We start from the raw sequence: 22,690 nt of genomic DNA on the forward strand, positions 1-22,690 counted from the left end.
AGACAAGTGCCTGTCTGCGCTGGTGCAGGGGGTCAGTGCCAGGCGCAACATCCTGATGCCCAGAGATGGCACGAGAAGGCCGCCTGATAAAGAAAGCCTGGATGGAGATCACCATCTAAATATATCACCTACTATGGCTGCATCAAAATCCTGGAACTCCCTCCCTAATAGCACATTGGGTGTACCTACACCCCATCGACTGCAGCAATTCAAGAAAACGGCTCACTAGCACCTCCTCGAGGACAGCTGGGGGTGGGCAATAAACGTTGGCCAGCGATGGCCACATCCCATAAAAGAACATCAAAATATAGACTCCAGCATTCTCCCTGTGCCAGATGTTAGGCTAACTGCTTTCTCTCTCTCTCTCCTTTCTTGAATAGAGGAGTGGCAAAGACGAAACTCAGACGGAGAGATGAGAATTTCATTTATATAGCACCTTTCATAATCTTGGAACATCCCAAACAGCTTTAAAGTTGATTAAGTACCGACGATACAGTTGCAATGTAGGACAGGTCTCAGCCAATTGGAACACAGCAAGATCCCACAATCAACCATGACTAGATAATCTGGTTTTAACGTTGTTAAATGTTTGGTTCAAAATCTCATCCTCATGTTGGCACCTCTGCCAGCGCAGCACTCTCCTAATACTGCATCAATTTAGATTTGGTCTTTCGACTGAGCCTTGAATCCACGCCCTTCCCATTCTAGAGAGAGGTGACGAGAAGATTCAGGCTGGGGAGCGGAGGATGCAGTCTGTGTCCTTGTCGCTGTTTACCTTCCAGTGGATACTGACAGTTAGAATGTCGGGTTATGACAGTCAGACAGCCTAATGTTTGAAGAATGTACACGTGAGTGAGCTGTGGGAGGACTATGAGTGTCCACGGAACATTCCGGACCTTCTGTGGGCATGTCGTACCAACACTTAGTCAATCAACTGCAACCCAATTGGATTAGACAGCTGGATAAACAGCAGCTGCCATTCGGATAACACTCTTCCCACCTCCCATTCCCGGAGCAATGGTCGGATTTTCAAGAAGCCTATTAATCATAAAATCCTACAGTGCAGAAAGAGGCCCTTCAGCCCATCAAGTCTGCACCAAACACAATCCCACCCAGGCCCATCCCCCATATCCCCACATATTAAACCCACTAGCCCAACACCCTCTAACCTACGCATCCCTGGACACTAAGGGGCAATTTCTTAGCATGGCCAATCAACCGAACCCACACAACTTTGGACTCTGGGAGGAAACCGGAGTACCCGGAGGAAACCCACGCAGACACAAGGAGAATGTGCAAACTCCACGCAGAGAGTGACCCGAGCCGGGAATCGAACCCAGGATCCTGGAGCTGTGAAGCAGCAGTGCTAACCACTGTGCTACCGTGCCGCCCACAATCTCCAGTTGTTGAGGTAAAACCCAGCTCCTTCAGATGCCTTCTCCTCAAGAACATTAGAAGGCCATTCAGCTCCTTGGATTTAGTTTGTTCATGTTTGATCTGCTCCTTAATTCAGTTAACCCGCTGCTCTCTGTCAGTTCCCCAATGCTATAAACATCTATTGTCTTCAGTGTTGAACTCCCTGCATCCACAGATTTAGATTCCAGTTTTCCCTTACCATCTGTGTAGAAAAAAAAGTTCTGATTTTAACTCCTGGAATTTTACTGCCCTATCTTCTGGTACTGGGCTCACCCACTAGAGGTCATACTTTCACAGAATCATCAAATCTGTACAGCAGAATGAGGCCATTTGATCCATTGAATGTGCACCAACTCTCCAACCCAGTACTTATCCCTGAAGCCTCATGTATTTACCCGCTAATTCACCTAACCCGCAGATCTTTGGACTGTGGGAGGAAACCAGAGCACCCAGAGGAAACCCACGCAGACACAGGGAAAATGTGCAGACTCCACACAGATTGGAATTGAACCCAGTGCTAACCACTGTGCCATCAGTTTCGCTCCATCTATCTCATCAAATCCCTTTGGTGTTAGGGAGGTTAGCAGGGTAAATACGTGGGGTTTCAGGATAGGGCTTGGGTGGGATTGCTGTCAGTGTTGGCTCAGTGGGCTGAATGGCATCCTTCTGCACTGTTGGGATTCTGTTACTCTATTTTAAATACCCCAGTTAGATCGTACAAGCATACAAATTTGGAGCAGGAATGGTGCTAATGCTTGTGTAGTAGGGGCAGGAGATAAATACATGCCTGCAAGATGGGGATGGGGCGGGGAGGGATTGCCTCTGAGGTGGTGCTCTGATGTTTGTGCATGTGTATATATACTGTGTGTGTGTGTGTGTGTGTGTGTGTGTGTGTGTGTGTGTGTGTGTGTGTGTGTGTGTGTGTGTGTGTGTGTGTGTGTGAGGGCTTTTATGCAGATGTGGCTCAATCTCTGTGGAATTGGCCTTGCCCACTCCATCAGGCCTCAACCAACCCAAGTACTGGCACAAACCATGGCAGCAGATTTTCTACGCAGAGTGCTGGAGAATCTGGAGAGAAAACACAACGCAACTGGCGAGCTATACCCCCATTTTCAGCCTGACAAACTGATTCTTTGACAAAGTTTGGGAAAGTTCCATCCCTTATTTTTAAACAGTGATCCCTAGTTCGGGATTCTTCAGCAAGAGGGATCATCCTCTCTACATCCACCCTGCCAATGCCCCTCGACCTTCTATGTTTAGTGGAATACAAAGTTCTTGCACGCTGTCAGCTCATTTTAACTCTAAATTAATCTCAATCCTGAAAGCTCCAATTTCCCACTAGAATCTACCCTATGTTCTTGCTCTTGAAGGAGTGCAGTGAAGGTTTACCAGGCTGATTCTGGGAATGGCAGGACTGATGTACGAGGAGAGATTGACTAGGTTAGGATTGTTTTCGCTGGAGTTCAGATAAATGACGGGGGATCTCATGGAGACTTATAAAATTCTAACAGGACTAGACAGGGTAGATGCAGGAATAATGTTCCCGATGGTGGGGGATCCAGAACCAGGGGTCACAGTCTAAGGATTCAGGGTAGACCATTTAGGATGGAGATGAGGAGACATTTCTTCACTCGAAGAGTGGTGAGCCTGTGGAATTCATTACCACAGGAAGTAGTTGATGCCAAAACATTGAATAGATTCAAGAGGTGGCTAGGTATCACACTCGGGGCGAACAGGATTAAATGTTATGGGGAGAAAGCAGGATTAAACTATCCAGTTGGACAATCAGCCATGAATGTAATGAATGGTGGAGCAGGCTCGAAGGGCCAAATGGCCTCCTCCTGCTCCTATCTTCTATGTTTCTTTGATTCTATCCTGTTACAGAGGCAGCATTCAGGATTGCCACTCTCTCTGATGGAAACACATTCAGAAAACACTCTTGATCCCATTTGTAGATGGACTGAGTTTGAAAACATTCCCTTTTCCCAAATTCCTTCTTACGGTGCACATTTTTCCCAAGGGATTTGAAATCTTTAACACAGGAATAATTTACTTGAAGAAATGTTGTCAGTTTTCATAATTTAAAAACTCCATGTCCACTGAAATCTGCAGGAACCTCTGCTGCCCCCCCAACACTTGCCTGCTCTGTCCTCCCTCCAAAAGGCAATGGAAATTCTTCAATTCTTTGGTGTTTTAACTGTCTGGAAACTTTGAGCTTCTCCAAAACTTTTGTTTCTCTGCATCCCACCAATGTTCATCTCCCAATTTTACTAAAGTTCATTTTTATGGAATGTGGGGGTCACAGGCCAGGCCAGCGATTATTACCCAAATCCTATTTAGCCAGCCCACGTTCACACTGATCTACACTAACCACAATTTAGTTTTTTTTATTCCTGGAAGTTGGGTTTCACTGGTTACACCAGCATTTAGTGTCCATCCCCAATTGCCATTGAGAAGATGGCAGTGAGCCACTTTCTTGAGCTGCTGCAGTCCGTGTGGTGTAGGTACACCTTGACATGGAGATGCTGACGTTGAACTGTGCTGAGCAGTTTGATACAGCTGCGTGGCTCTCAGCCATTTCAGAGGGCATTTAAAAGTCAACCACATTGTTGTGTCTCTGGAGTCACATTTGGCCAGGCCAAGTAAGGATAGCAGATTTCCTTCCCTAAAGGACATTGGTGAACCAAATAGGTTTTTCTGACAACTGACAATGGTTTCATGGTCATCATTAGAGACTTTTAATTCCAGATTTTTACTAAATTCAAGCATCACCATGTGCCATGTTGGGATTTTTTGAAGAAGAATTATTACAGGTTTTGGCACCCAGAACAATACCTAGTTACTAATAAAAGCAAAATCCTGTGAATGTTGGAAGTCTGAACAGAAAATGCTGGAAATACTCAGCAAATCTGGCAGCCTCTGTGCAGAGAGAAACACAGTTAATGTTTTGAGTCCCTGTGAGAGAACCGATCAGTTCTGGAGAACTCAGGTTGGACTTGGAACACTAACTGTCTCTCTCTCTCTCCACAGGTTGTGCCAGGCCTGCTGAGATTATCCAGCACATCCTGTTCTTACCTCACGATTACTATACAATGAAGATATCACAATGCCTCTAGTCCTCTTCATTTTCAAATCCCTCCATGATCTCACCCTCTACATGCCTCTGTAATCTCCTCCAGCCTTACAAACCTTTTACAAACCTCCAAGGTTTCTGCATTTCTCCAACTTAGGCTCTCAAACATCAACAATTTGCTCCACTCCTGATGGCCCCAAGTTCTGGAGCTCTCTCCCTAAACTTTTGAACCTCTCTTTTTAATGACGCTCCTTAAAACCAACCTCTTTGACCAAACTTTTAGCTGTCATAACGCCTTATGTGGTTTTGTGTTTGATTTTTGAGAAGTACTAGAAAAGTCAAGTACTCTGGGACATAGTTTGGAGGAGATGCGCGTGGCAAGTTTTTTGTACAGAGGGTGGTGAAGGTCTGGAACACGCTGCCAGGGGAGGTGGTGGGAACAGGTACGACAGCAGCATGTAAGGGGCATCTAGATAAATAGGATGGGAATGGAAGGGTACGGACTCTGTAACTGCGTATGATTTTAGTTTAGGCAGACATCATGATCGGCACAGGCTTGGAGGGCCGAAGGGCCTGTTCCTGTGCTGTACTTTTCTTTGTTCTTTATTTGGGAATCACTTCTATGAAGCGCTTTGGGGCATTTTGCCATTTAAGGTTTCTTTATAAATAGAGGTTGTTGTTGTTGTTGGGATCTGACTGGAACCTTACAGTTAAGAGCATTGATTATCTTACCTAGATGATCAGCCAACTGCTTCCCTCCCTCTGCTAACACCACACGCTCATCTTCCATGTCACACTTGTTTCCAACCAGTAAGACCTGGGCATTGTCCCACGAGTAGGTTTTTATCTGAGTTGACCTGTGGGGGACAGAGATCAATGTAATTAACACCGGTGAGAAGTAAAAAGAGCAAAGAGATTCTCAGGAATGGTCCCTTCATTACACAAATGGACTGAACTGAAAGGGTTAACAACTTCACCATCTCCTGTGGGAAGGGGATTGGTCTGAGAATGTTACCAAGTGATTGCTTAGAAATCTTCCACTTAAAAAGAACACTTCTATCGCACAATTCACAACCTCAGGACACTCTGAAGTGTTTACAGGCAATGAAATACTTTCTGAGGCGCTGTTGTAACACGGTAAATGGGGCAATCAATGTATGCATAGCAAGATCCCAACACAAATGTAATTGTTTTAGTGCTGTTGGTTGAGGCATAAATATTGGTAAAACTCTGGGTAAAACTCTCTCACTCTCCATAACCACACCAGAGCTTTATGGCTCTACAATGCATTTTGTGGAAATCCATCCTGGAGCTTCCCCTTCATACTGCTACCTTCTTCATTCTTAAACTTCCGTCCCACAGGACTTGAACATTCGCTATAACCCATTGGGATCACTGAAATTTCCCTTTGTTCAGCCTGAAATAGTTCAGTCTGATTCCCTCAAACCCCACCCTTGTTTCATAGAAACATAGAAGATAAGAGCAGGAGGATGCCATTTGGCCCTTTGAGCCTGCTCTGCCATTCATCACGATCATGGCTGATCATCCAACTCAATAGCCTAACCCTGCTTTCCCCCCTATAACCTTTGATCCCATTCACCCCAAGTGCTATATCCAGCCGCCTCTTGAATACATTCATCAAATACTTGCTGTGGTAAAACTCTTTGGGTGAAGAAATATCTAATCTCTGTCCTAAACAGTTTACCCCGAATCCTCAGACTGTGACCCCTGGTTCTGGACTCCCCCACCATCGGGAACATCCTTCCTCTGTCTACCCTGTCTAGTCCTGTTGGAATTTTATAAGTCTCTATGAAATCCCGCCTCATTCATCTGAACTCTAGCGCAAACAATCCCTACCTAGTCGATCTCTCCTCAAAAATCAGTCTCGCCATCCCCAAATCAGCCTGGTAAACATCTGCTGCACTCTTGCAAGAGCAAGAACATCCTTCCTCAGAAAAGGAGACGAAAACTGCACACAATACTCTAGGTGTGGCCTCACCAAGGCCCTGTATAATTGCAACAACACATCCCTGCTCTTCTACTTGAAACCTGTCACAATGAAGGCCAACATACCATTTGCCTTCTTTAATGTCTGCTGCACCTGCATGCCTACCTTCAGTGACTGGTGCACAAGGACACCCAGGGCCTATTGCACACTCCCCTCTCCCAATTTACAGCCATTCAGGTAGTAATCTGTCCTTTTGCTTTTGCTTCCAAAGTGAATAACCTCACATTTATCCAAATTATACTGCATCTGCCAATGATTTGCCCACTTTCAGTGTCCTCTGCACACTTTGCTCTACCACTCATCTTAGTAATGGGGACTTGGTGGTGTAGTGATAATGTCTTTGGACTAGTAGTCCAGAGGCCCAGGCTAATACCCCAGAGTCCAGGGTTCAAATCTCACCACTGGTGGATTTTCAACTCAACTGATTAATAAATTCAATTAATTCATCAATTCAATGAATCAGTTAAAAGCAATCTGGGATTGAAAGCTAGGCTCAGTAATGCTGCATCAGCTGTTGTAAAAGCCCACCTGGTTCAGTCATGACGGGAAATTCCTTCAGTAAGGAAACCTGCCGTCCTTACCCAGTCTGGTCTACATGTGACTCCAGACCCACCACAATGTAGTTGACTCTTAACTGCCCTCCAAAATGGCTGAGCGAGACACTCAGTTCAAGGGGCAATTAGGGATGGGCAACAAATGATGGCCTTGCCAGCAAGATGTGGAGATGCCAGCATTGGACTGGGGTAAACACAGTAAGAAGTCTCACAACACCAGGTTGCCACGCACCTGATAAAGGAGCAGCGCTCCGAAAGCTAGTGGCGTTTACTACCAAATAAACCTGTTGGACTTTAACCTGGTGTTGTGAGACTTCTTGCCAGCAAGACCCAGTTCCTATGAAACAAGTTAAAAAATCTTTCAAAAGGTGTTTGGACAAATACTTGAAGGGAAGAAAATGAGAGCTATGGAGAAGGACAAGGAATGTGGGATTTATTAGCAAAGCATTGGCACAGTCACGATGGGCTGAATGGTCTCCATATTTGCTTTAAGATGCTATGATTTACAACTTTTCCCAAACAAGAACCTGCAGGATATTTACCAGTCCTGGACAGCGTTGAAGGATTCTTCATTGGTAATGTCATACATCAGGATAAAGCCCATAGCACCACGGTAGTAAGCTGTGGTGATGGTTCGATATCGCTCCTGACCAGCCGTATCCTGCAGTAAGTACATAGGAAGAACAATCATTAAACCCTGAGTTAAATCTCCAAATTTAATTCATTCACTGAGCAACAACAGCCATTTGTGAGTCTGTGACACCTTTATTAAGGCGTTAAACGTCCCACTGCACTCCAGGGGACTGTTATCAAGCAAAATAAATCACACCAAGCCACAGTTTGAGATATTGGTACCCAAAACTGGGCCAAAATAATACGTTTCGAGGAACGTCGTAAAGGGACAGAGATGTGGGAATGTTTGATGGCTGAATGCACAGCAACCAACGGTGGAGTGAAGGGTTAAAGAGATGTTTGATTCCAGAATTGGATGACTGCAGAGTTCTCAGTGGATTGAGAAGGGCTGGAGATGTTATGGAGCTTGGGGGCTGTGGGGAGATTTGATGATTTTGTACATTTCTCAGACACACCTGAACTATTCCTCTCCTTTGCCTCCTCTCTCCTCTTCCATCTGCCTGCCCCTTATGGACAAAGCTCATCTTGCCAAACAATTTAAAGATCTCCTAACTGTAAGATGCACACACCAGCCAGGGAACTGGTTCCTAACTGCCTTCTCATCCAGGAATTATCAACCAGAACTTGGGGATAAAATACTTTACCAATGTTTGATGATGCAGTGTCAGTATTCTCCATGTCTAAGACAGGCAGGGCTTGGCTTGATCGGACAGGGCTATTGCCCCAACAACATGGCACGGTGGCACAGTGGTTAGCACTGTTGCCTCACAGCCTCAGGGATCCAGGTTCGATTCCCGGCTTGGGCACTGTCTGTGTGAAATTTGCATGTTCTCCCCATGTCTGCGTGGGTTTCCTCCAGGTGGTCTGGTTTCCTCCCACTGTCCAAAGATGTGCAGGTTAGGTGGATTAGCCATGCTAAATTGTCCCGTAATGTGAGGGGGACTAGCTAGGGTAAATGCATGGGGTTACAGGGATAGGGCTGGGTGGGATTATGGTCGATGCAGACTCGATGGGCCAAATGACCTCCTTCTGCATGTAGAATCCAACGATTCTATGAAAATCCCCTAGTCGCCACACTCTGGCACCTGTTCGGTACACTGAGGGAGAAGTTTTCACAGTAACTTCATTGCAGTATTAATGTAAGCCTACTTGTGACACTAATAAAAACACTTTAAACTGAGCTGGAGAGTGGACAGACTTGATGGGCTGAATGGCCTCCTTCTGCACTGTAAGATTCGATGAACACATCTCAATTTCATCTCATGTTACTCTGTGGAGTGTCGGGGGGGGGACTTAGCGACAGCATGTACTGAAATGGGATCTTCCTGAATTAATTTCACCTAAGGCAGCTAAATCAGCCATCATGTTGCTGGGAGCTCTGTGAAGATGTTAACAAAGGAAATGTAAAGATGGTAAACATCTCTTACCCAGATCTGCAGCTTGATCCTTTTCTCATTCCGGTAAATGGTCTTCACTTTGAAGTCAATTCCAACAGTGCTGACAAACGCTGGGGTGAAGGAATCATCGGCGTATCGAAACAGGAAAGAGGTTTTGCCCACGCTACTGTTCCCAATTATCAGGATCTTGAACATGTAATCAAAGTTCTGATCTGATGATTCTTTCTGTCCAAAGCGGGGATCTGTAGCTGAAGCCATCTACCCAAAGTAAAATTATTCTCCTTAATCACAGGGTAAAGCTGACAAAACAATTTCAATTTATCCTGCGATATCTTTCCGAATCATTGTGAAACATCTCGCACACAGTGAACTGAAGTGACAGACAGTAGATACGGAGCCAAGGACAGGAGTCAGTACCGACTGCAAGATCCTACAGACAGTATCACATTTTATACATAACACAGAAGCTAACCATTTGACCCAAGTGGTCGCTGCTGGCACATAAAAATATAAGAACAGGAGGAGGCCATTTGGCCTATTAAGCCCATTGCACCATTCAATGGCTTATCTGCGACCTAACTCCATCTACTCATTCTTATCCCATGTCCTTTAAAACCTCTGAGTAACAAAATCTATCAATCTCAGATTCAAATTTAACAATTGACCTTGCATTATTGGTGGAAGAGAGTTCCGATTCTTGAGTATTCTCGCTGTGTCAAATTATTTTCTAATTTCACTACTGATAGGTCTGGCTCCAATTGTTAGACTTGACCTCTCAAGCCACTGCCTCTACAAAATAGTTTCTCTCCATCCATCTTCTCTCTTCCTCTCAATATTTTGAAATCTTCAATCAAATCACCACTGAATTTCCCTGGTAAATTCCAGGGAAACAGACCCTAGTTTGTTTCTCATAATTTTACCCGAACCTTTCCAAGGGCAATATCCTCCCTAAGGCTTGCTGCCCAGAACTGCTCACTGCCAGGTCTGATCTATGATGTGGACATGCCAGTGTTGGACTGCATAAGCGCAGTAATAAGTCTCACAACATACCATTAACCTGGTGTTGTGAGACTTCTTATAGGTCTGGTTTACACAGGGCTTAGTTAAACTGGAGTACGTCTTCTCTCCTCCCCATCCCCCAGTATTCTCGTTCTGTAGATATAGCAGACTGCATTCTACTTGCCTTTGTGATTATTTTAAATACCTTTCATGACATTGTAATGCTTGATGTACCTGGACCACGAGTCTCTTTAAGCCTTCACTGTTTTCTAGCTTTTCTCTGTTAGACATGACCCTGTTTTCTCCAAGTGGAGGATGTCAGATTTAACTACATTTGCTAGTTTTGCCCATTCATTTAATCTATCAGTCTCTCCTTGCTATTTTATGCTTCCATCCACAGTGCACACAAAACATCCTTATCTTTGTGACATTTATCAATATGGACTTGTGGCTTTTTATCCCAAAGTCTAAGAAATACAACAATAGCTGAAATTCCACAGATCCTAGGGGGACATTGTAAGTCATTTATTCTGTCAGTTAGTGCAACTGCCCATTGATCTCGACTCTCTGTCTCCTGCTGTGCGGCTAATTTCCCATCCAGGGCAGGAATCTGTCTTCAGTTCCACGAACTTCAACTTCCCATAGAGGGATTTGAACTCAAGGTTGAGAATTTTGAAACTGAGGTATTGCCAGATTCTTAATCAAGGTAGGTTACTGAGCATAACGGGCGATGGCCTAGTGGTATTATCGCTAGACTATTAATGCAGAAACTCAGCTAATATTCTGGGGACCTGGGTTCAAATCTCACCACAACAGATGGTGGAATTTGAATTCAATAAAAAAAATCTGGAATTAAGAATCTACTGATGACCATGAAATGATTGTCGGAAAAACCCATCTGGTTCACTAATGTCCTTTAGGGAAGGAAATCTGCTGTCCTTCCCTGGTCTGGCCTACATGTGACGCCAGAGACACAGCAATGTGTTTGACTCTCAACTGTTCTCCAAGGACAATTAGGAATTGGTAATAAATACCAGCTAGCCAGCAATGCCCATGTCCCATGAATGAATGGGACTTGGTGAGTTGGGATAGGGGCAGAAAGGTTTTGGATGTACAGAACTTTCCAGGGGCACAAAGTGGATGCCAGTCATTGTCCATTGGAATGGCTGAGTCCAGAGATAACAGAGGGAAGGCTGAGAGTTGCAAATCAAAGAGAGGAGGTTAGGAGAAATGTGGTGATGTATTTAGGCACAAGGGATAATCAATTAGTGACCAAAAAGCATGTGCATCAATGGGTCAAGAGGCAATTAGATGGATTTCTGGAGCAAGAGTTGAACAATTTGGTGACATGAGTAGGCATATTTGAGATCTAGCAAAAGGACTCTGATGAGTCTAATTCTGTCGCTAAAGTCCCAAGCAACATTCCTCTCATTCCTCCTTCCCTCACAACCTGAGAAAAGAGACACAGAGACAAAACTTGCCATTCAGGTTTGATGCTACATCCGAGTGTATCACAGGGTATCCCCTTTCTTAATTCAGCTGAAATCAAGATTCCGTATCTCATTGTTCACCAATTCATTGACTGCAGATCCCTCCTCTTCCTCAAACTTCCCTGCTTTCTGGGATCTCGTGTTTTTCAAAGCCAAGCATTGTTTAGACTTATAGAATCACGGGACAGGATTTTACTGCCTCGCTTGACCCGAGACTGGAAAATCCTGCCCGAAATGAATGGACCTTCCCATTGTCTGTCCTTTGCCAGTTCTGATTCCTGTGGCGGGCAGGGTGGTAGAATTCCAGCAATAGAGTCATAGGGCAATACAGCCTAAAAACAGGCCCTTTGGCCCAACTGGTCAATGGCGACCATGATATCCTCCCAGCTAGTCCCAAATTGTCAAACCTTTCTGCTTATTTTTCTCAATCTTGGCCTCATTCCCTGCACTGTGGGGCTGTAGAACTTCCCTGGGATTCCTCACCAACAAAGTGACAGTGAATGACCACGTCCAGATTTGCTATCCTGCTTGTTCATTAATGTCTGTCTGTTCAAAGGGAAGGGTAAACTGATGGGATGACTTGAAGTAAAATGTGGACCACGTTAACCTTGGACGGAGGCCTGATTGAATGGTGTAAAATTTGATGTAATTCCATGTACATTTCACATGACTACATTTGAAAAGTATTCCAGCGACCATAAAGAACTTAGCTGTTTACGTAGCGGTTTACAGCATGGAAATAGGTCCTCTGGCCCAACTTGTCCATGCCACCCAGTTTTTACTAGTAAGATAGTCCCCATTGCCCACATTTGGCTCATATCCGTCTTACTCATGTAACTGTCTAAATGCTTTCAAAAAAGACAAAATTGTACCTGCCTCCATTACTACCTCTTGTTCCAGACACTCACCACCCTCTGAGTGAAAAAATTGCCCCTCTAGTCGCTTTTGTATTTCTCCCCTATCACCTTAAATTTATGTCCTCTTGTTTTGCCCTACGTTTGGGAAAAGGTGTTGACTATCTAGCTGATCTTTGCCCCTCATTATTTTATAGACCTCTATAAGATCAACCCTAAACCCTAAACACTCCCAGAGAAAAATGTTCCAATCTCTCCAGCCTCTCCTTGTAACTCAAACCATCAAGTCCCAGTAGCATCCCGATAAATCTTTTCTGCACTCTTTCTAGTTTAATAATATCCTTTGTATAATACGGTGACCAGAGCTGTATACAGTATGTGGCCTTACCAATGTCTTGTACAACTTCAACAAGATGTCCCAACTCCTGTATTCAATGTTCTGACCAATGAAACCAAGCAGGCCGAATGCCTTCTTCACCACTCTGTCCACCAATGACTCCACTTTCAAGAAGCTATGCGCCTGTACAGCTATATCTCCTGTTTTATAATTCTCCCCAACATTAACTGAGGTTACAGAAGATGCTGATTGAATGAAGGTTCTTTCTTTCCTCCAAATCGAAGGAATCGCAGAGCTGCTCTTACACCCCCAGAAAGCTCTCTGCACTCTCTGTGCCCTCTCTCTCTCACCTCCTCCTACAAGCTTCAATTTGAGGCTGTGATCCTGTTCTGTTAGAAAATGGAAACAAACCATGAGTCAATTCGACACTGAATTAACGTCAGCAGATAGTGAGCTGTGACAGCAGACTCCCCACAGTTCAGCCCTCCACATGCTCGGTGTGAGAATTTAACTTTGCCATGGATACCACAGGTCACCAGGGCAACATAGGCTGTCACCACAGATAAAAAGGATTACCAAAACATTACACGCTGCCACCCCGAATACGCAATGTTAGGAGGCAGCATGTGTTGCTGGGGGGAATCATGGTTAGCATTGCTGCTTCACAGTGCCAGGGACCAGGGTTCAATTCCGGCCTTGAGTCACTGTCTGTGTGGAGTTTGCACATTCTCCCCATGTCTGTGTGGGTTTTCTCCGGATGCTCTGGTTTCTCCCACAGTCCAAAAGATGTGCAGGTTCGGTGGAATGGCCATGCTAAATTGACCCTTTGTATCAGTGGATTAGCGAGTAAATATGTGGGGTAGCAAGGTACAGCGTGGATGGGCTTGTTGTTTGTGCAGGCTCGATGGGCTGAATAGCCTCTTTCTGCACTGTAGGGATTCTATGATTACCATGGATACCAGCAGTTCATATGTTATCGCCATGGATACCACTGGTTGATATGCATCATATGCTATCACCATGGATACCTGTAGTTGTGAGGCAGCACAGTGAGAATAACTCTGTCATCTGCTTTTGGAGAATTTCCATGTCCCTCTATTTAAATGATGTGGAGATGCTGACGTTGGACTGGGGTGGCCACTGTAAGAAGTCTCACAACACCAGGTTAAAGTCCAACAGGTTTATTTGGAATCACGAGCTTTCAGAGCTTCATCCTTCACCTGATGACACAGCAGCATTCTGAAAGCTCGTGAGTCCAAATAAACTTGTTGGGCTTTAACCTAGTGTTGTGAGACTTCTTACTGTGCACACCCCAGTCCAACCCCGGCATCTCCACATCATGGCAGCTCTCCAAGACCCTGGTTAGATGTCACTGAAGCACGGTGATTTGATCTGGGCATCGCATCTTATGAAGGGTATATTGGCCTTGGAGAGAGTGCAGTGTAGGTTTACAAGAATGATACTTGGATTCAGAGGTTTAGTTCTGGGGAGAGATTACATAAATCATACCTGTTTTTTCTGGAACTTAGAAGGTTAAGGGGTGATATGAATGAAGCCTTCAAGATATTAACAGCAAAAAACAGGGTAGATAAAGATAAACAGTTTCCATGATTGGAGATTCTAAAACAAGGGGGCCTAGTCTAAAAATGAGGGTCAAATCTTTCCTGAAAGATGTGAAGAAGCACTGCTACACACAGAGGGAGAGGTCTGGAACACTCTTCTATAATTGGCAGTTGATGCGAAATCAGTTGCTAATTTTAAATCTCAGGTAAATAAATTTTTATTAAGCAAAGGTATTGAGGGATATGGGCCAAAGGCAGATATATGGAGTTAGGCCACAGATCAGCCATGATCTCATTGAATGGTGGAACAGGCTCAAGGGGCTGAATGGCCTACTTCTATTCATGAATTCCCATGACAAGGTTCATGAACTATGCTTGCACAAGAAGGAATGTAGGGCGGTGTTGGGTGAAGAGGTACAGGACTGTGGGAGGGCACGTTTGTTGGGAGAACGAAGTTGGAGGTGCTGGTATCGATTTCTTGGAGGGGGTGGGGAAGGTGCAAGAGGGTTGGCTCCGAAAACCTCAAAGTTGACTGGTAACCATGTCACTAACTTGACTTCAGCATCGACAATCTCTGCAAGCACGTCAAGCAATCCTGTACATTGAGAGTCACATGTAGGAAGAAAGCCTTGCATTGATCTAGCACCTTCCACAGCCACCGACCATCACAAAGCACTTTGCAGCCAGTGAAATACCTTTCAAGTATGTTTGCGGTTGTAATGTAGGAAACGTGGCAGCCATTTTGTGCACAGCAAGCTCCCACAAACAGTGATGTGATAACAACCAGATCTATTTTAGTTACAATAAATAACAACAAAAAAACTGTATGAACTCAGCAGATCAGACAACATCGTGGCGTTTTGAAGAAAGGTCATTGCTCTGAAGTGTGTACACTTTCTCTTCACAGGTGTTGTCTGACCAGCTGAGTTTTTCCAGCTTTTTTTTCATTCCTGTCTCAGATTTCCAGCAGTATTTTGTTTTTGTATTTCTGTTTCTGCAATGTTGACTGAGGGATAAACATTGGCCCGGGCACCAGGGAGAGCTCTCCTGACCTTCAGATAGAAACTTCTATGGGATCCTTTGCTTCACAAGGGACAGCAATCGGAGCTTCAGTTTTATGTTTCAGTGGAAGAAAGCACCTCTGACAATGTAGCACTCACTCAGTAATCTCCAGAAAATCAATAACCTTCTGAGTCAGGTCAGAAATGCCAGCATCTGAACCTTAGCTAACAAATAGCGCTCATTGGATTCCCTTGAGCCTGGAGCACCATTCACCAAGGCCACTGCTGATCTATGACCTTAAAGTTAAAGTTAGCTATTAGTCACATGTAGGCTTACATTAATACTGCAATGAAGTTACTGTGAAATTCCCCGAGTCGCTACACTCCGGCGCCTGTTTGTATACACTGAGGGAGAATTTAGCATGGCCAATGCATCAAACCAGCACATCTTTCAGACTGTGGGAGGAAACCGGAGCACCCAGAGGAAACCCACACAGGCCTGAGAAGACCGTGAAAAGTCCAGACAGACACTGACCCAAATCGGGAATTGAACACTGGCCCCTGGGGCTGTGAGGCAGCAGTGCTAACCATTATGCCACCATGCTGCCCCTTACTTAAGGGCGTTCAAATGGTCATTGGATAGGCATATGGATAATATTGGAATAGTTTAGGTTAGAGGGTCATTAGATTCATTCCACTGGTCGGTGCAACATTGAGGGCCGAAGGGCCTGTACTGCGCTGTAATGTTCTATGTTCTACTCCTGTATCAAAATGTTACCCATAACCCTTAATATCTTTGGCTATATCTATGAAACTCAGATTGAAAATTAACTAATGACACTAAGAGCCATATTTAGAACAGAACTCCAACTTTCTGTTACCCTTTGAGTGTAGAAGTGTTTCTGAACTGCATTCCTGAAGGTCTGTGTCTAATTTTTAGACGCTGTCCCTTAATCCTAGAATTCCCAACTGACGGAAATGGTTTCCTCCAATCTAACCTGTCTGCCCTTCTTGGTGCCTTGGATCAAATTATCCCTTAATCTTCCAAATTCCAAGGAATGCCAACCTGGTTTTGTGACCTCTCCTTGAAATTGAATCCTTTGAGTGCAATGCTATGCTCCCTCCAAGGCCAATATGTCCTTCCTGGGGCCTGGAGCCTAGAACTACTCATAGTGACTCCAGGTGTGGTCGAACCTGGGCTTTGTTTAGCAGAAGCATAACTCCCCCACCCTGTATATCAGACCTCTCAATAGAAACAGCAACACTCCATTAGCCTTTTATGTATTTTTGGTAATTTATTCTTTCACGGGGTGTGGGCATTGCTGACTAGGCCACCATTTATTGCCCATCCCTAATTGCCCTTTGAGAAAGTGGTGCTGAGCTGCCTTCTTGAACCCCTGCAGTCCATGTGACGTAGGTACACCCACAGTGCTGTTAGGGAGGGAGATCTAGCATTTTCACAGTGAAGGATCGATGATATATTTCCAAGTCAGGACAGCAGGTGACTTGCAGGGGAACTTCCAGGTGGTGATATCCCTTTGCCTCAGAACATCACTGATCAGGTTATTTCTGAGTAAGCACCACTTGATATCACTGTTAACAACACCTTCCATCATTTTATTGTTGATTGAGAGTAGACTGATGGGGCAGCAATTGACCAGATTGGATTTGTCCTGCTTTTTGTGGACAGGACATACCTTTCCACATTGCCGGGTAGATGCCGGTGTTGTAGCTGGAAGAGCTTGGCTGGGGGAACGGCAAGTTCTGGAGCACAAGTCTTCAGTATTATTGCTGGAATATTATCAGGGCCCACTGCCTTTGCAGCATCCAGTGCCTTCAGCACTTTCTTGATATCACAAGGAATGATTCCAATTGGCTGAAGAGTGACATTTGTGATGCCGGGAACCTCTGGAAGAAGCTGGGATAGATCATCCTCTCGGCACTTCAGGCTGAAGATTGTTGTGAATTCTTCAGTCTTATCTCGTGCATTGATGTGCTGGGCTCCTCCATCATTGAGGATGGGGATATTTGTGGGGCCTCCTCCTCCTCCAGTGAGTTGTTTAATTGTCCACCACCATTCAGGGCTGGACGTGCCAGGACTGCAGAGCTGAGACCTGATCCATTGGTTGTGGAATCTCTTAGCTCTGTTTATTACTTGCTGTTTATGCTGTTTGGCAGACAAGCAGCCCTGTGTTGGAGCTTCAGCAGGTTGACACTTCATTTTTAGGTATGCCTGGTGTTGTGCCTGGCACGCCCTCCTGCACTCTCCATTAAACCAGGGTTGATCCCCTGGTTTGGTGGGAATGGTAGAGTGGGGGATATGCCGGGCCATGAGGTTACAGATTGTGGTTGAGTACAATTCTGCGGCTGATGGCCCACAGCACCTCATGGATGTTCTAGAACATAGAACATAGAACATAGAACATAGAACATTACAGCGCAGAACAGGCCCTTCGGCCCACGATGTTGCGCCGACCAGTTAAAAAAAAACAACAACAATGACCCACTAACCTAAACCAATCCCTTTTCGTCCATAAACCTGTCCACAGACCTCTTAAACGCCCCCAAACTAGGCACATTTACAACTGCAGCAGGCAGGGCATTCCAATCCCTCACCACCCTCTGGGTAAAGAACCTACCCCTGACATCTGTCCTATAACTACCCCCCCTTAGTTTAAAGCCATGCCCCCTCGTGCTAGATTTTTCCATCAGAGGAAAAAGGCTATCACTATCCACCCTATCTAAACCTCTAATCATCTTATATGTTTCAATAAGATCCCCTTCTGCCTTATGTTGCTAGATCTGTTCAAAATCTATCCCATTTATCACGGTGACAGTATAAAACCACAAGATGGAGACTATCCTCAATGTGAAGACAGGACTTTGTCTCCATAGGGAAAGTGGAACTGATCCACTTCAGATCAGCCATGATCTTATTGAATGGCGGGGCAGGCTCGAAGGGCTAGATGGCCTACTCCTGCTCCTATTTCTTATGTTCTTATAGGGACCGTGCAGTGGTCACTCCTACTGATACTGTTATGGACGGGTGTATCTGTGACAGGCAGGTTGGAGAGGATGAAGTCAAGTACAATTTCCCTCTTGTTGGTTCTCTCACCACCTGCCGCAGTCCCAGTCAAGCAGCGAAGTCCTTGAGGACCCAGCCAGCTCGGTTTGTGGTGGAACCACTGAGCCGCTCTTGGTGATGGACATTGAAGTCCCCACCCAGAGCCCATTCTGCATCCACCACCCTCAGTGCTTCCTCCAAAATGGTGTCAACATGGAGGAGCTGATTCACCAGCTGAGAGAACAGTGTGTGGTAATCAGCAGGAGGTTTCCTTGTCCGTGTTTGACCCAGTGCCATGAGACTTCAAGGGGAGCGGATTTGATATTGAGAGCTCTCAGGGCAACTCCCTCCTGCCTGCATACCGCTGTGCCAAAACCTCTGCTGGGTCTGTCCTGCCAGTGGAACAGGGCATATCCAGGGATGGTAATGGTGGTGTGTGGGGTGTTGTCTGCAAGCTATGATTCTGTGGGAATGACTATGTTAGGCTGCTGATGGACTAGTCTGAGAGACAGCTCTCCCAATTTTGGCACGAGCTCCCAGATGTTATTAAGGAGGACTTTGTAGGGTTAATAGAGTTAGGTTTGCAGTTCTGATTTCTGGTGCCTCGATCGATGTCAAGTGGTTCATCCAGTTTCATTCCTTTGGTATGTTTTGTAGTGATTTCATACAACCAAGTGTCTCACTCAGCCATTTCACAGGACAGTTAAAAATCAACCACATCGCAGTAGCTCTGGAATCACATGTAGGCCAGACCAAACAAGGACGGCAGATTCCCTTTCCTAAAGAATATTAGTGAACCAGATGGGTTTTTACAGAAATCAACAACAGTTACATGGTCACTATTACTGAGGCTAGCTTTTATGACTTGAGTTTAAATTCCACTCGCTGCTGTGGTGGGATTTGAACCTGTATCCCCAGAACATTGGTTTCTGGATTACCAGTCTGGTGATATTACCACTGCACCCCTCGCTTCCTTCTTCAAAACATCTTAATGATCTTCATATATGAACCACCAAGGTTATTTGGGTCTCCCTGTCTCTAGTTTTTTTGATATGGATATGCCTGCGTTGGACTGGGGTAAACACAGTAAAAAGTCTGACAACACCAGGTTTAAGTCCAACTGATTTATTTGATAGTACACTCACTAGCTTTTGAGGTGTCCCTCTTCTTCAGGAGAGTTCCATTCACCTGAAGAAGAGAGAAACCTCGAAAGCTTGTGAGTTTACTATCAAATAAATCAGTTGGACTTAAACCTGGTGTTGTCAGACTTTTTCTAGTTTTTTTTACCATTTACAAATTCCTGATTTATCCTTTTGACATCTGAAGTGGATAATCTCACATTTGCCACATTGAAATGTGTTGGGCCTTAGTTTTACTCATTCACTTAATCTATAAATATCTCTTCACAATGTTCCGCTTCTATCTAAACTGCTTAAAACGCTGCCTACCTTTGTGCCAGCAGCAAGTTTGGAGATGGTTTTCTATCCCATTCCGGGATAAACACAGTGAATGCTACTGTTAGCCTCTTGACACACGGAGGACATCAGCTTCACGCTTTGTATGTCTTCAGTAACTCCGCAAGCCAATCGTGGGGCTACAGGCCTCTGGGCAGAGAGGGTAAGAATGGTCCTGATGAATTTGGAGGTGGGTGGGAGCAAATGAGTTGTGGGAGAGGGAGTTCTCAGGCCAAGGCTTTGCTCTATCTCTCTTTCGTCTTTAGAATAATGAACAGTTGAGGCGCTAACAAGGATGCTTGTGGAACATCACCGGTCACATTCTGCAACAAGAGTATCTGCCCATTTACCCAACCTTTGCCTCCTGTCCCTCAGACATTTTCCTAACAAGGTGAATAATTTGCCTTCTATTCCATCAGCTTCAATTTTAGCAGTCTCTAATCAGGAACTCAAATGCCTCCTGGAAATCTACTCACTATTTGTCACCCCAAAACAATTCATTAGATTAATCAGATAATCTACTTGATACAAAACCGTACCTCTGTCCCTGGTCAGCTGAAATTTTTCAATATATTAGACTCTTATCTTTAACTCTAGGCTCTATTGTTCCCAATAGCAGATGTTGGCCGACTGGCCTATAATTCCCTGGTACCCCATTCTCTTCTTGAATCAGGTTCTTAAATGACAGAGTGAAATGCACAATATTTCAATTTAAAGGAAAATTTCCTGAGGTAGAGAACTTTGCATGATTATAGTTAGGATATCCCCACGCAAAAGATATCTGTTGTCTGAAAAATTCAAAAACCAGCTGAGGCTGGCTAACTGGTACCATGCTGGTGGGGACAGGTCAGTCACTGTATAACACAGGGATACAGTACTGGTGGGGACAAGTTTGTCACTGTATAACACTGGGGTACAGTACTGGTGGGATGGGTCTGTCTCTGTATAACACTGGGGTACAGTACTGGTGGGATGGGTCTGTCACTGTATAACACTGGGGTACAGTGCTGGTGGGGACGGGTCTGTCATTGTATAACACTGGGGTACAGTGCTGGTGGGATGGGTCTGTCACTATAACACGGGTACAGTACTGGTGGGGATGGGTCTGTCATTGTATAACACTGGGGTACAGTACTGGTGGTGACAGGTCTGTTAAGACAAACAAACAAAGAACAAAGAAAATTACAGCACAGGAACAGGCCTTTGGCTCTCCAAGTCTGCACTGACCATGCTGCCCAACTTAACTAAAACCCCCTACCCTTCCAGGGACCATATCCCTCTATTCTTATCTCATTAATATACTTGTCAAGACAAGTCACTTAAAAGTCACTACCATATCAGCTTTCGCTACCTCCCCATCAATGAGTTCCAGGCACCCATCCCTCTCTGTGTAAAAAATCTGCCTCGAACATTTCTTTTAAAGCTTGCCCCTCGCACCTTAGACCTGTGCCCCTAGTAATTGACTCTTCAACCCTGGGAAAAAAAGCTTCTGACTATCCACTCTGTCCATGCCTCTCATAATCTTGTAGACTTTCATCAGGCCTCCCCTCAATCTCCGTCGCTCCAGTGAGAACAAACCAAGTTTCTCCAAACTCTCCCCATAGCTAATGCCCTCCATACCAGGCAACATTCTGGTAAATCTTTTCTGTATCCTCTCCAAAGCCTCCACATCCTTCTGGTAGTATGGTGACCAGAATCGAACACGATATCCCAAGTGCAGCCTCACTAAGGTTCTATAAAGCATCAACATGACTTGACAATTTTTAAAGTCAATACTCCAGCCAATGAAGGGAAGCATGCCCTATGCCTTCTTGACTATCTTCTCCACCTGCATTGCCACTTTCAGTGACCTATGTACCTGTACACCCAGATCCCTTTGCCTATCAATACTCCTAAGGGTTCTGCCATTTATTTGCTACCTGTATTAGACTTTCCAAAATGCATTACCTCGCATTTGTCCGGATTAAACTCCATCTGCCATCTCTCCGCCCAAGTCTTCAACTGATCTATTTCCTGCTCTATCCTCTGATGGTCCTCATTTCTATCCACAAATCCACCAACCTTTGCGTCGTCCGCAAACTTACTAATCAATCCAGTTACATTTTCCTCCAAATCATTTACATATGTTATAAACAGCAAAGGTCCCAGCACTGATCCCTGAGGAACACCACTTGTCACAGCCTTCCATTCAGAAACATACCCTTCCACTGCGACCCTCTGTCTTCTTGAACCGAGCCAGTTTTGTATCCACCTTGCCAGCTCACCTCTGATCCCATGTGACTTCACCATCTACCATGAGGGACCTTGTCAAAGGCCTTACTGAAGTCTTTTGATGTGGTATAACACTGGGGTACAATACTGGTGGGAATGGGTCTGTCACTGTCTAACACTGGGGTACAGTAATGGTGGGGACAGGTCTGTCACTGTATAACACTGGGGTACAGTAATGGTGGGGACAGGTCTGTCACTGTATAACACTGGGGTACAGTACTGGTGGGAATGGGTCTGTCACTGTATAACACTGGGGTACAGTACTGGTGGGAATGGGTCTGTCATTGTATAACACTGGGATACAGTACTGGTGGGAATGGGTCTGTCACTGTATAACACTGGGATACAGTACTGGTGGGAATGGGTCTGTCACTGTATAACACTGGGATACAGTACTGGTGGGTATGGGTCTGTCATTGTATAACACTGGGGTACAGTACTGGTGGGAATGGGTCTGTCATTGTATAACACTGGGATACAGTACTGGTGGGAATGGGTCTGTCACTGTATAACACTGGGATACAGTACTGGTGGGAATGGGTCTGTCACTGTATAACACTGGGATACAGTACTGGTG

At 45.0% G+C, this 22,690-nt stretch overlaps 1 protein-coding gene across 1 annotated transcript in view; it reads right to left on the reverse strand.

The window, feature by feature from the left end:
* Positions 1–22,690, reverse strand: part of rab3ab (RAB3A, member RAS oncogene family, b) — a 28,102-nt gene that overhangs the window by 3,396 nt on the left and 2,016 nt on the right. The window contains exons 2-4 of the mRNA XM_080213176.1: positions 9,112–9,339; positions 7,594–7,712; positions 5,222–5,346 (exon numbers count right to left, since the gene is read on the reverse strand). Coding sequence (XP_080069302.1) covers positions 5,222–5,346; positions 7,594–7,712; positions 9,112–9,339 — 472 coding nt within the window. The remainder of the gene's footprint in view (positions 1–5,221; positions 5,347–7,593; positions 7,713–9,111; positions 9,340–22,690) is intronic.

The sequence above is a fragment of the Carcharhinus amblyrhynchos genome, chromosome 26, assembly GCF_965287045.1.
Source record: "Carcharhinus amblyrhynchos chromosome 26, sCarAmb.v2.hapA, whole genome shotgun sequence".
In the NCBI taxonomy this organism is placed as follows: domain Eukaryota; kingdom Metazoa; phylum Chordata; class Chondrichthyes; order Carcharhiniformes; family Carcharhinidae; genus Carcharhinus; species Carcharhinus amblyrhynchos.